At 54.1% G+C, this 14,608-nt stretch overlaps 1 protein-coding gene across 3 annotated transcripts; it reads right to left on the minus strand.

The window, feature by feature from the left end:
- Positions 1 to 415: 415 nt before the first annotated feature.
- On the minus strand, positions 416 to 14,264 carry HEYL (hes related family bHLH transcription factor with YRPW motif like). 3 transcript variants are annotated; one of them, XR_011234496.1, is made up of 6 exons: positions 14,180 to 14,264; positions 8,200 to 8,266; positions 7,051 to 7,134; positions 5,769 to 5,850; positions 2,392 to 3,365; positions 416 to 1,022 (listed from the first exon to the last, which is right to left on the minus strand). XR_011234496.1 is itself a non-coding variant. In XM_069477730.1 (5 exons), the coding sequence occupies exons 1-5, from the start codon at positions 14,257 to 14,259 to the stop codon at positions 2,692 to 2,694; spliced, it is 987 nt and encodes a 328-aa protein (XP_069333831.1). In that variant the 5' UTR covers positions 14,260 to 14,264; the 3' UTR covers positions 416 to 2,691. The 3 variants fall into 3 exon arrangements, 1 of the variants encoding a protein (XP_069333831.1); XR_011234497.1 differs by having other exon boundaries at positions 416 to 822; positions 940 to 3,365; XM_069477730.1 differs by having other exon boundaries at positions 416 to 3,365.
- Between the last annotated feature and the right edge of the window lie 344 nt (positions 14,265 to 14,608).

The following is a 14,608-nucleotide window of genomic DNA, read 5'->3' on the forward strand; positions in this document are numbered from 1 at the left end:
ATTCTGTTCCCTGTAAAGGGAACAGCATATTCAAAGTCCTGGAGGCGGGAATGAGGGTGGAATGTTGAGGAAGTGAAGGTGGCAGAAGCACTGGGAGCGAGTTTGGAACTGGCCAAGAAATGAGGCTGGAAGTGAGGTTGGGACCAAAAGAGGAAGAGCTTGGATTTTATCTTTCAAATGACAGGGAAATAGAGTGAGGGTTTTAAACCAGAGTTGGCATGATATGATCAGCAGGTTTCCAGGTCTCTCTGGTGCTAATGAGAACTGATTGACAAAGCAAGAGAGAATTTTGGAGGCCAGGGCAGAGATCTGGGGCAGGGGATGTGGTCAGACCAGGGTAGCTGTGGGTTCAGACAGAACTGGGCGGACTTCAGAGATGTTTAAGAACTAGAATCTATCAGAGATTTCCAGAAGAACTAAAAAGTCTTTATTGGATGTCTGCAACAACCCCCGCAATGGGGTGGGAGTCGGGGGTACCGGGGAGGCTTGGGGATAGAAACAGAAGATGCAAGTCCTTGCCCACGGAAACAAATACACAGTCACATTTCCCCCCACGATCTCTTGGGGACAATGAACCCAAGATCAGTTAAGATGTTGAAAGAGCTGGGCCATTCCCACTTCATTTCAATGGTGTCAACAGATTCTTTTGGAGTCGGGTACTTGCAGCATGGAAGTGTGTTTCCCACAGCCCCACTAGGAGTAAATGTTGGATTCTCAGGCTAGGAAGTTGCCACACTGCAGGACTCCAGCACTGCCCTGGTACCCAGGAGCAGTGGGAGAGGAGGAGGAGGAGCAGTTCTTCTTCCTGTCCTGAGTGGGCCCCTTCATGAGAAAGGTGAGGCTGGTCTTTGCCTCTGTGTCCTCCTCTGTCCCCCCATCCCCACTCCTGGGAGCCTGTGTGACTGTCCTGCCCTCCCTCTCCCTCAGGAGCACTCCTACCAGTGACCCATTCTCTGAAATGACGCCCTCTCTCCTCGCTGCTGCACACCGGGAGGACAGCAATCTGATCGAACTGGCTCACACTAAAAATGAAAGGAGTACTTACCTCTTGAACCCTCCTCGAGGAGTCTGCATTTCAAAAGAGCTTTCTGGGTCACCCAAATGATCTCTGCCCTCTTAACCACTTCTCTGAAAGGGTCCTTTATCCCCAGGGTTTCTGCAAACTCTACTTTTTGAGCCCATGGAGTCTCCTCTGGGGAGGGTGGTCCCATCAAAGGGAGGCGGTGGGAGAATCTTCCCAGGGCTGACATCCGAAGTGTTTAATAACCAGTGAGGAACGAGCACTAGTGAATTGCCAGCTCGAGGACGCCAAAGCCTTGGATCTGTCAGGCATTAACCAGATGGTGGGGGTCCTCAGGGACATGCGGGTGGTGGGGGGCACTCGGAGTCCCTCAGAGGGAACAGATATTTACCAATGAGCAAAGAAATGTTTCTGCATTCTACCAACTGGTACGCAACACTGGTCCCACTGGCTGTCAGTTCAGTCTCTGCTATTCTGCTGGGAATGGTCGCTGGGCCATTGGCTCCCTCTGTTAGAGGAAAGCGGCCAAGGGTGGAGCTGGGTAATGAAATGGCCCCTGAGCAGCACCAGCTGTGTGGAACGCCAGTGAACAGGATCTCAGGCTCTCGACCCCCTGGGTGACCTTGAAGGGCTGAGCCGCCTTGAGTCGTCCTTCCTCTTGCCCCTCCTCGCAGCTATTTTTGTCCAGCCCGACAGCCCCTGGCTGTCCGAGCAGTCTGGCTCTGTGAGCTGGATGCAAACCAGGCAGCACAGACCTCTGGTGCCGAATCCCAAGAGGATTCCTCTCTGGGCGCCACCGCGTGGGCCACGGCCTCGCCAAACTGTGCACCCAGCGGGGAGGGACCACATGCCTGGAGCACGGTGACTGCGAGAGGCAGGGAGTTGGGTGCTCCATTGCTCAACCCTGGCTCTGGTATGCGAGAGCTGTCGAGGCCTGGTGTTAGGACACTCTGTCACAAAGTTTTGCTGCTGCCTGGAAACTTCCCAGCCAGGCTTGTCCAGCCAGCTGTGTGCAGGGATCTGCTAGTCAGCTGCGGGGGGTCGGGGGTTCTGGGAAGAGGGTGGGAGCAGGCCCCACTCCACCCATAATCTCCAGGCCCTGGCCATAGCGCAGAACGAGTCTGTCCTGTGGTTCAATGCGATGGGGTGGGCCAAAGACAGGTGGGCAGGGCAGACAGGGGCCCCAGGAGACCTCTTCGTGGCCCCTGCTCCAGGAAGTGAGGCAGACACTGTTCTACCCCTCAGCCTGGGAAGGCTGCAGCCAGTCAGTCATTGCTCTAACTGGGGTCTGACCCCTCTGGGGAAACAGCCTGCCTCGGGCCCTGGTACCCTTTAGGTTAAAGCTTCGTTCCCAGACCCAAGATTCGCACCTGCTGACCCATGTGTCCTGGGCAGGAGAGGGGTCCAGGCACAGCTCCAGGACTTATCTGTGCAGGTAAGAGATGGGACCAAGCCTTTGAGATCAGAAGGTGTCCAGGAGAGCTGGGTGGATGAGCCGGGTGAACAGTGAGGAGGAGAGAAGCCCAGAGGAGGAGGGGGCTTCTGGTGGCTGGTGCAGGTGCCTTCACATATGAGCCAGTCCGCGAAGCAAAGTAGACGAGGCAGTGCCGCTTTTAGAGCTCCTGGAAAAAGAGCCTTCCTCACTTGTGGGGGTGCGGGTGGGGGCCAGCTCAGAAAGCCCCGATTTCAGTGATTTCGGAGACCCAGGAGTGGTAGAGCATGGCCCCTGCCGGCCTCCCAGCCGACACTGGGGAGGATGGGCTGGCAGCGGGAACAGCCACATAAGCAGCGGACCCTACAGCACCAGGGGGAGTGGGGGAGGAAGACTGCAGGAGGGGAGCGAGGTGGCTGCTCCTGGCAGCCCTGCTGCTGGGGGCCACAGGCACAGGGGCAGCTGGCCTCTCTGGGGGGCGGGCCCTCCGGGCAGAAGATACTCCTCGACTGGGCAGCAAATTCCTCCGGGGTGGCAGGATAGTGCCAGTGGCTCTGCGAATGGGAGTGGATCGGAGGGCCGGGATGGGGTACGCGGGAGAGGAGGCGCCAGGGAGGACAGGGCCGGGCACCCTTCCCAGGATGGCGAGCTGGCTGCTCAGGGCTGGCAGCCCCGGGCAGCTATGGAAGAAAGACCAGGGCCAGGCAGGGAAGGCCAGGGGGCCGGCGGGTGTGGGTGAAGGCTCCATCTCAGCTGCATAACTGTTGAGGTGGGAGAGAAGGCGAATCCGGACGGGGTCTGCACGGCTGCTGGGCCCTTCCAGGACCCCCAGGTACCTGATGACTTCGGTGAGGCACTCCCGAAAACCAATGCTCCGGAAGTCAACTGCCAGGGCTCGGGCATCAAAGAATCCTGCAAAGGGAGGCATGATGAGGACATGCCAGGTGCAGGAAGAAGCATGGAGCCCGGGGGCAGATTGTGTGAGTTTTGGACCTGCATCTCCCACCCACTCCTTGGGTAACCCTGGGCATATCATCTAGCCTCTCTGAGCCCCAGTGTCCCCATCTGCAAAGTGGGAATAAAAATCCCTACCTGGGATGGAGGGTGGTAGGCGTGAGAATCAAAAGAGTTCACTAAACTATGAAGCATTATAAAATGTAAAGTATTGTTGCATCATAATTCACGATTAATGCAAAGAAGAAACTTCGTTGCCAAGATAACTTCATTTAGGTAGACATTTGCCAGGCATGAAAAGGCTGTGTGCATGGCAGTATAGAAGAACCCAGCCTGCCAACAGGGGCAGATGTCGGGTGGGGACATGGTGGCAGCAGCCATCAGAACTGGGAGCCCCCTTGGAGGTGGCATAGCGTAGCAGTGAGACAGGGGTCTTTGGAGGCCAGCAGTGCTGGGTTCAAATCCTCTCTGCCACTTCATCTCTCTATGCCTCAATTTCCTTACCTGTAACATGGGGATATGACAATACCTGCCGCATGGAGTTGTGGGGGTGAAATTAAATACAACAGTGCAGAAAATGCTCAATAAATGAAAAGTTAGCTATCACTTAAACTACTGGCTTGGTGCCTGTTAGCATCTGAGTTTGTCCCCCCCACCCCGCTCAAAAGGCAATCCGGAAAGCAAGACCCCACTCCGGTCCTCAGCTGCTGCCATCAGGTCAGGGACCCTCTCTTTGAGGAACAATGAGGAATTCACGAGGAATACCCACGCAGGTATCACATCCTGCCTCTCCAACCAACTTCTGGGCAAAGACAGAACAACCCCAGCCAGCACTCATGACTATGGCAGCAAATATCTGGTCCTTGGTTCATGGCTGAGGCCACCACAGAAGGACAGCTGGGCCAGAGACTATGTTTGGAGTCAGGCCAACTTGCAGGTGACCTGGCTCTGCTGTACACTTAGCTGTGTGAGTTCGAGCAAATTCCTTCACCTTTCTGTGTTTGCTAGTGTTTTCTAACTAACAGTTGCTGAGTTTTTACTAAGCACTTAATTGCATTATCTGATTTAATGCTCATAAAAACCCTCTCATTATTCCCATTTTAGAGAGGAGAAAACTGAGGAATCCAGAGGTTAAATCATTTGCCAAGGTCATAAAGCTAGTAAGTATTACCGTAGTGCCAGGATTCAAATCCAAAGCCTGCACCTTAAACCATAGTTCTGTCTTCCCATTAACCCTTAGCCAGAAAATAGTGATGGCAACCACCCCACCTTCCAGGTTCTTGCAACAATCAAATGAAATGGCATAAGTGATAAGCATTTTGAGAACTACAAAATGCTGCCCACATATTAGTTACTATTTTCTTTTAATTGGATAACCATGAATGTAATTTGAATCTCCCTCACTGGTTCATTAAAGAAGTCTCCACTGTTAACAGTGCATTCCTTTGGCAGAAGTTCCCAAAGGGACCACCTGCAGCAGGGTGGATGGACTCATTAAACTTGCAAACTCCTAAACTTCAATCCAGACCTACTGCCTTAGGATCTCAGGGAGGGGGAGTGACCACGACTCTGCCTGCACCCAGATGATACTGCTGCACACGGAGGCTTGAGAAGCATCAGGCTGGGCCACTTAAAATGCAATTGTCCTCTTCTGGAGTATTAAGTTAGGTCTTTGGGACTTAGGTTTTGTGGCCAAGGGCTGTGGAGCTTTCAAGGTTTGCCAATTGTGAAATCACTAAACACACAGAAAAGCTCTGTGTAGACAAAATTTCCGTTTGTCTGGAAGTCTTTTTAAAGCCACAGTTCTATTACTTTATTGTAATGCCCTAGCTTAAAATAACAGAATGAGTTACATTTGCATTCTACACTACAATCCTGAGACCTGCTGTGAGTGTGACTTATCACCCCAGCACTGCCAAGGACACAGCAATAGCCCGGAAGGCCAGACCAGTGGGTAGGGATACCAGGCCCCTCCCTGGGTTCAGGTGGGTACAGACTGGGGTTCAGTGAGAATCAGCTCATTCAGGAGAATCCTTAACAAGGCCAGGAATAGGACCAGTAGGAACGGCCTGTTACAGAAGAAAGCCCCTGCGGGGTCTGAGACAGGAAGCAGTGGAGTGGAGGAAGGGTTGGGACAGATGGAGACGGTGAAAGTGGAGAGGAAGGTGCTGGAAGAAGAAGAGATGAGCTTTGCAAACGTGCCAGCTGGGTCTGCTTCCGCCCCTGGACAGACTGCACTCCACGAGGGCAGGGACCATGCCTACTTTGCTCACCAGTGTACACCCCCCCTGCTGCCACCCCAGGCCCAGCCTCTAAATATTTGTCGTATGAAAGACTCCTGAGAGAGAAGAGCAGCAGTACCTGTGCCACCGGTGGCATGGAGCATTTTCAAGTGATCCACTGTCATCTGCAACACCTCGGCTTTCTCCAGCTTGGAAGAGCCCTGTGGGTACAGAAGACAGGGGAGTGAAGCCTCCAGCTGAGCCCTGTCACTGGACCTTCTCGGCTTTCTCACCTTCCTCCCACTCTGCCACTGCCTGCAATTGCGCTTCTGCTTTGGCCAAGATCTCCAAATCTAGAAGATTCTCTTCAGTTCTCCTCTCAGTCCACCTGTCCACTGTACTGCTTCCCAAAACGACTCCTCCTGTCACCTCTATGACGTCACTTTTTCTGGGTTCTCCTTCCACCTTGCCCCTTGCTCTGCCTGTCCCTTAATATGGTAGTGTCCCCAGTAGGTGCTGGCTCACTTCTCTTCTCACTCTACTGCTCTCCCCAGAGGGCCTGGTCTACATCCAAAGCTACCACCGTCACCAGAATGCCACACACACATACCCATCTGCCTCGTGGAATTCAACCTTGGACTGAGCATGCCCAAGATCTAGCTCAGCTTCTCATTCCTAAAGCCCCTGCTCTTCCTCTATTCCTCTCTTGGCAAGTGTGTTCTGAGCCTCCAGGATCACCTGCGTTCCCGGGTGAAACTTGAGCGTCAAACTCTTCATGTGAGTCCCTTGAGGTCAGACCCAGGTCTAGTTCAAGGCCAATCCTTTGAAGGTTTGAGTGAACATCTGTGGAATGATGGACTTGGTCTCACCAGCACAAGGGAAGGAAGATGCTCTGTGACCTGTGCCTTGGCCCGTAGGGTGAGGATCTTAGATGCTGTCTCCTTCAACGGTCTGACTCCCCACTGTGGCCCCCCGCCCCAACATGTTAACGACAGCGTGCTCACTGCCTGAGTAGCCTGTTCCACTTTCTAATAGCTCTGGAAATGTCACTAGTGCAGAGGGATGGAGGCTTTAGAATTGCAGTCTGTGCCCTGATTCTACTCTACTGGGTACCAGCTATGCAATCTGGTACACGTTGCTTCGCCTATCCATGCTTCAGTTTCCTTACCTGTGCAACAGGCATAATAATCCCTACCTTCAGCATCATTTTGAGGAGTCAATTCAATGGGATGATGGGACATAAAACCACAACACCTGAGATGCTCCATTTCCATTCCCTTTATCCCCTGGCCCACTGGGGACAGTAACTGATCACAGCACTGCAGACAGCCACTACCAATCCATAAGAGATGCCATGAGAAACGAACCCCATCTGCCACCCACACAGCATTTCCTCGAGCACAATCACCAATGTCACACACCTGTTTCTCAAAGGCAGTGGGGACCAAGCGCCGCAATTCAGAAAGGCTGCTGTTGATGCGGTCTCGGCGCCGTTTCTCTATGATCTGAAACACAATGACAAGAGGTTACACGCAGGCGCTTCACCATGGTTTCCAATATGCCCTGATGCACATTGACTCTCATTTCCCCGCACAGTATTTCTGTGAGGGAGATAAATCCATTCTCACTTTATGGAGGAGAAAACCAAGGATCAGAGGACTGTCATTTGCTTAAGCCAAGGTCAAGCAGCAAGGAAGTGCAGAGCTGGGAGTAGAATGCAGCTCCCTTGCTTTGGTCTGTAGGAGAGACACTCAAAATGTTAAACCGGGGTGCATCATGGCACAGCGGATCAGAATGGGTACACCAGCCACCGTGCTGGAGCAGGCTCTGGAGGGCCCTGCTGGGCCGGGGTTGCCCCGACAGTTGTTGGGTGGTGAGGAGGTCTGAGGGGTCCCAGGTATTGCTCTATCCCGTTGCAGAGACCCTCCTTTCACGCTGTCTCCTTCCCCCCGCACGATACTGGTAGCAGAACACGGGGAACAGGGCAGAAATTATGACCCCATTTTACAGATAAAGAAAATGAGGGCTGGGAGGAAGTGGTTGTCTAGGGGCTTATGGTGAGTGAGTGGCAGGCTGGTTTCTGCCAGACCCAGGGGTCTGGGCTCCCAGTGCAGAAGCCCAGCGCCACCCAGGGGAGCTAAGTGGGGCAGGGAAGATGGACAACAGCAGCTTCTTCTGCCCCTCCCCCACCCGGCATTACTCAGAGGAGATGGAAGTTCTGGACTCACAGAGGAGGCAGAAGATAGGGCGGAAGGGGAGGATGGAACAAACAATCCTAACCGCCTATTGTGTGTCAGCTATTGTTCAGAGCGCCACACTAATTCACTTAATCTGCAAAACAGCCCCTTCAGGGAGGCACTGTCATTATTCCAGTTACACAGATGAGGAAATGGCCCAGAGAGGTTAAGTGGCTTGCCCCAAGTCACCCTGGTAGCTACTGGCAGAGTCAGGATTTGAACCTAGACCGTTAGTTTCGGGATGAAGCTTCTGACCAGGGTTCCCTGGCCAGGCTGCAGGGGATTCAGGACAACCCTTTGTTGGGCAGCTCAAAGGCTGAGGCGGGCACTCACCCCTCTGCGTTTCTTCCTGGCTTGCATCTGCGAAGGGCTGGGGGTGGACAGCGGCCTGGCCATCTGGCTGGAAAGCAAGAGAAAGGCTGGTTTTTCAGAGCCGGGGGACCATCTCCCTGGCCCGGGCTGACCTCGAAGGCCGGGAAGAGCCGCAGGGCGGGCGTGGGAGGGGGCGCCTGCTCTCTGCTGCTCCCCGGGGGCTCACTTCTCGCCGGCCAAGCCCTCCCAATCCCTCCGAGCGGCCGCGGGCTTCTGGGCTCTTGGCCCCGCCTGGCTCAGCCTCGCCCCTCGCCCTTCGCCCCTCGCGGCGGCCGTCGGGGAACCGGGAACCACGAACCGCTCGGGCTCCTGCAACCCGATCCCCGGGGGCGGGGCGGGCGAGGGCACGGGCCGGCGGCGGCGGGGCCCGGCCGGGCGGGTTGGGTTTCAGAGGAAGCCGCTGGGAACGAGCGTGGAAAGAGCAGATGCCGCCGCTTCCCACGGGCCGGGCGCGCCGGCCGCCCGCCCTCGGCCCGGCCTGCAGCTGCCGCCTCCTCCCACGCGGCGCGGCCGGGGGCGAGGGGGAGGCGGCATCTGGGTCACAGGCCCCTCTCGGGTGCTCGGGGACACTCTGCCCTGGCCTCCCAGAAGGCCCCGTCCCCCATAACCTCGGCCTCCCCTCCCATCCCAGGCCTTCCCTGTGCAGCCCGCCTGAATGATGGATGTTTGCTCACACCCCAGGAGCTCCCATTACAGAGAAGAGGCTCAGCCCCGGGGCTTTTCCTGTCCAGACTTTGACAAAAATAATCTCCAGCCCGACTGCTAACCCTCTTAACGTTTCTGCTCCAGAAGCTCTCTTAGAATGGCGAGAATTTGCCGAGACCCGCTGAGGTATCATTCATTTGGCCAACGCTTCTGCTTCTGTGTTGGGGCGGGTGCTGGGTGCCCTAAGCCCGGCCCCAGCCCTCCAGACACTCAGCTCGGCTCCAATGGGGAGACACTGCATGAACAAACCACAGAGTGACCCCCCACCCCCACCATCACACCTGAATAGGAACCCCTGAGCTAGCTAGGCTCACCTCACACCTGCCCCTCCTCCCCCTGGTGTCCCCATCTGAGCACAGGTACCCCAGCTTCCAGTTCTGCAAGATGGAAACCTGATGCCCTCTTTGATTCCTCCTCCTCCTCACCCCCACCTCATCAAAACATGCCCATTCCTTGTCTAAAGTACATCTCATGTTCATCCTCTGCATCTCCACCACCCCTCAGTGCCAAGTCATTGTCACCTTTTACCTGGACCACTGCAAGAGCCTTTTGTTGGGTCCTTTTGCACCCTCTTTACCCCTTACAAGCCTATCTCCACACTGCAGGCAGAGTGATCATTTAAAATACAAATTTTACCTTGTAAAACTCCTCAGTGGCTCCCCAGTGCTTTTAGGATCAAGGCCACCATCATTCAAGTGGCTCAGCTGGCCCTTGTCACCTCCTAGACTCAACTCTCTTGCTCTGTATACTCCAGCTTATGCATGCACCAACTCCTTCCTGTAGTTGCACATACTAGAATTCCCCTAGCCTAGAATTCTTTGGTCCACCCCATCGCCCTGCCCCAAGCCCCAGCCCCTTTGCCTAGTAACTTCTACCATCCTCCAGATCTCAACCCAAACATCACCTCCCTGGGGAGTTTTTTCTGATATCCCCCGTCCCACTGCTGAATACTCTCCTAGGATCCTGCATTCACAACATTTATACCAGTTTGTTGTTTTATATGTCTGTTTGATTGATATCTATCTTGCCAACAAATCCATAAGCTCCATGAAACCACGAACCAGGTCTGTTTCATTCACTACTGTAGCCCCAGGACTCAGCAAGTGTTTGGAACATGGCAGAACTCTTGGTAGAGCTCCTTCTCCCGCCCTTGTCTTTGACATCACTAAGGAACAGAGAGGGGAGCACCATAAAATCTCTATCCTAGGCCTTTGTGGAATGGGGGCATATGTAGCTTACCAGAAGGATCCCAGCCCATGAGACTAACCTTGGCGTTTGAGGTTGGATCATTTTCATCAACTGCTCAAAGAGGGAAGGTTGCAGAAGAGACTGGATAGCATTTGTCAAATCCTACTGCTCTGCCCCGGTTTTGTCCAGCCGCATATGGAAAAAGATATCTCTCACCCAAATATCTGGACAAGCAGAACTATAATAGTAAGAGGCCTGTAATAGCTCCTGGGAGGGAGGGACGGGCAAGTGAGGTCCAGGGCTCAGATGGCCAGATCCTGAGATCTGTAGGGCAGCTTGTTTACAAAGCCTCCCTGGTTCACTGGGGACAAGCCCCAAGAACCAAGGTACACTAAGAAACTCGGCCTTTGTTCCCCCCCAGCTGGATAAAGCGTCTCTTGGGGTATTGGGTTAGCCTTGCACACGTCACTGCCTCTCAGCCTGATCCCTCCCCTGGGACCATCTGCTGGAGGCTGACGCACCCATTTCAGGGCAAGGCAGCTCTGCCATCCCTTTTTCCAGTCCCGGGTCAGTTTTTCTCTGACCTCCCCTCCCCTATATCTCACAGGCAAACCTCACTTTACAGCTTTCTTGGCACCACTGGCTATATTTCTCTCCTCTGAGCCTTACAAAAGCCCCATTTCACAGATGAGGATGCTGAACCTCAGGGAGCTAAAGCAGCTTGCCCAGCCCACACAGCTGCTAAGGACTGAAGTGAGCAGGGTGTCCATGTCTTCTTGCTCCACATTTAGCATTTTTTCCCCTTCTAATTCCTACTTCCTGTCTGACTGAATAGCCCTCCAGTCCCCTTATCCTTAAAGCTCCCAGGAGCCCAGCCAGAGCTCCCTTCCAGCCTGTGATCTGGCCCTGACAGTGGGAGGAGGTGTGGGAGCTTCTCGTCTGGAAGTCTGAAAATAAGGCAGATTTTCACGGACCCAGAGAAGATATGTTGACCATCAACATCAAGATCCGCTCCATGGGCCTCTAGTGGCTCCTAGTCAGTAGTCTGGGGTGGTCTGGGGGTGGGTGGGGGGCTTTCCAGGTGGTCCTGACCACCCTCGGTGATGCCTCCCCTTGGGAACCCCCTCCTGGAACCCTTGCAGTCAACCCCATTCATTTTGCATCAACCAAAGGCAGAATCACAATGTCCCAAATAACGGGGTCTCACTGAGCACATTTGTAAATGAGGAAGCTCAGAGAGGGGAAGGGATCTTCCCCCAGCCCCCAGCAAATTAGAGGAAAGTCTAGAACTAAAGCCAGGTCTACTGGCTCTTAACCCAGTGCTCTTGCTAGTGCACACCACATGTTCATCATCCCATCATGGATATCTCGGAGCCAGTACTTTTTGTTCTAGACAGCACTTCCACAGCCATTTGTCTCTCACTTATTGCACAACAGCCCTGTGAGTTAAGCATTATTTGGGCCATTTCACATTTAGGAAAAATAATCCTTACATAAGCAGAGTGACAGAGACAGAAAGAGTTAAGAATCACGCCAGTAAGTCCAGTCTTCAGATTTCCAGCCCCTTCCTTAGACCACGCTGTCTCATGAGTACAGGGCCCCCAACTGAATGGTAACCCCTTTGACAGCAGCATTTACTGGAAGTTACCTTGTGCCAAAACAGGGAGCTATGTGTTTTATGTGCATTATTTCATCAAAGCCTCTTCCTGTGAGGCAGGTATTAGCATTCTCATTTTGAAAGGGAGAAAACTGAGGCTCAGAAAGGGGTAAAGTCACTTACCTTAGTGGTGGTGAAATTCAGACTCAGGTCTATCTGACTTCAAAGGCTACCATGTGCCTTAAAAATCACGTAGGAATGACCCATAGACCCTGATCCAGTGTCTGACATGTGACAGGTGCTCCTTAGATGTTTGCTGAGAGAGAGGGGAGAGGCTATATTCTCAGTTTGGACCCAGTATGTGTCAGGGGACCAGGTTCAGATGGGAGCTCCATTCAGATGTGGCAGGATACTACCACCAGGCCGATGCCCACAATGACAGTGGAACGCACCCTGCTCTTTCCTCTTATGTCTTTGTGGGGGATTTGCGCCCTGCCTCTGACCCCAGGAGGCTGGCTGCCCCAGTCATGTGGCTCTTGTCACTGTTTATCTGACTGTCTTTGTACATGAAGCTCTTCTTCCCTGAGAGTTCCCTGAGGGCAGAGGCTGAGCAGGATACATCTGGGCCCCCTAAGCCCAGCCCAGGGTCTGGGCCACAGCAGGCATCGTTCAGCGCTCCCTGAATTGAAGCATTGATGTCTTCTGGGGGGAGGGCCCTTTGGTGAGTGCTACAAAGAGGCATCTATAAGTCAGCCCCTGCCAGATGTCCAACTGCTTTCTCTCTTCAGAGGGGGCTGCTCCTCTAAGAACTGTCTCTAAAAATGGGCTCTGTACATACAGAAAATGCTGTACTTATAGGAAAAAAACTGCCCACTGATGCTTTATGCTTCCATTTGCCCAGATGCCACCACCTTCAAGAAGCCATCTTTGGTTGTGAGTGACCTCTCTCCACTTAGGTGCCCTCACAGCCCACAGTCTGTCTCTCTTTCCATCCTGTCCATGGTCTTTGTGTGACCTGGCAGGTCACTGAACAGGCCACGAACTTGTGGAGGACAGAAGCCAGCTCTGATCAGCCTAGCTCTCTGGCATTAATTTTGTGCCCCTGATCTATGAAGACCCAATGACACTGAATTTGAGTCACTTCTCCAACACCATCACATGGTGCTGGGCTTTTCCCTTGCCCCCAGTAGGCACAGGCTCAAAGAATTTCTTCTTTAAATGGCAGTTTCTGCTAAATAATTAAGAAAGGCTAATCTGTTGCCTAGGAATTATATTTTACACCTTAAAACCTAATGTACAGGGTGCAAGAGGCATATCTATTGCCCTACCCCTATTATGAGTTATAAATAATTGGCATTTGGTGGCATTTTTCCTGGCCTTAGAAAACTGGAGAACATTGAAATTATGAAATACTCTCAAAAACATCCCTAAGAAGCAACTGAATTCCCCTCCAATTTTATTCTAGAGAGTCAGATTAGGATGAGCTGAGGCATCCCTCTCCTACTCCTGTCCTCCTTTATTTTACTGGTGAGGAAACAGGCTAAGACAGGGAAACCAATGGCCATGTGGTGCATTGGTTGCAGATTTGGGGCTGGGACCTAGGCCTGTAGACTCCCAGTCAGTCCCTGCAGCTCTTTCAGGGTGCTGGGTATCACATGGCGTGTGCCTGACACTAAGCACTTGCTATGCATCAAGCCCTACACATACATTATCTCATCTGATTTTGTCAATACTATTATTCATGCCCACTTTACAGATGAAAAAACCGAAGCTTAGAGAGTTCAAAGAACTGGGAGGTAGCAGAACTACATAAGGGCAGTTGGTTCTACAGCTTTGAAGCAGGTCAGACTACCTCCTAAGAGCTGAAAGGCCCTGGCAGCAGAGGAGGCACAATAGAAAGAGCACTGGAATTGGAGTCCAGGCCCTTGCAAGTCAGCTATTATTTTCTTCCATACCAAAACCCTAATTCCAAAGTCCAGTTTGCTCAAAGGAGGAGAGATTTTTCTTTCCCCTGAAACTTTTTGTGGACTACATGAAAACTGCACCCAAACTAGGGTAAAATTGGGAAAGCATGGTTATTCTGCGTAGTCCGCGGATTCCCGACAGGGGGTGTGGTACCAACGGTCCATGAGGGTTTCCTTTTCAGGGAAAACTCCTCACCTATGTCCTACCCCGGCACTTCAACAGAACCACGATGACCAACTGGCCACCAGACCCCCGAGCTGAACTCTCTCCCCACCTCAGCATCCCAAACCTTCAGTGGCTGAGAGCGCGCAGGACCCAGGCACTGGCTCGGGTAACGGCACACCCCGCACACGCCACACCTGCGGCCACCGCGCACACCTGCCTCCACCGAGGCTGTACCTGCCGACCGGTCCGCGTGCTCCGTGAGCCCGTCGGGGCACCCCCACCCCGTTCGCCCTCGCTCAGTGCCCCCCATCGGGCCCTTACCTCAGCTCGCCCTCGCGGCCCACGTCGATGGGACCGTCCGACTCGCCGTCCGAGCCGCTCGGCTCCCTGGGCCGCTTCATGACGATCGCAGGCTGCCTGGGTCTCAGCCCCGCGTCCCGGGCTCTGAGTCGCCAAGTCGGGCCCCGCCCCGGCCCGCCCCGGCCCCGCCCCGGGGGCGCCGCCGCCGTCCTTTCCCAGGGCCCTTTCCTGCGCCGCAGCCCCGGGCGCCCCGGCGCCCCCTCGCCCCCGCGGTGACGCGCCGCCAAGCCGTGGGAAGGCCCTGGGCGGTCTCTGCCCCCACCGACGGCTGGGAGGTCCGGCTCGCTACGCTGTCTGGGCCGCCGCGCGCTGGGTGGCCTTGGGCAGGTGCCCTGGGAGGCCCCGCGGGGAAGCCAGAGGTCCCCTTCTGTCCTGGTTCGCTGTGGGCGC

The sequence above is a fragment of the Eulemur rufifrons genome, chromosome 8 (genome assembly GCF_041146395.1).
Source record: "Eulemur rufifrons isolate Redbay chromosome 8, OSU_ERuf_1, whole genome shotgun sequence".
Taxonomy (NCBI): domain Eukaryota; kingdom Metazoa; phylum Chordata; class Mammalia; order Primates; family Lemuridae; genus Eulemur; species Eulemur rufifrons.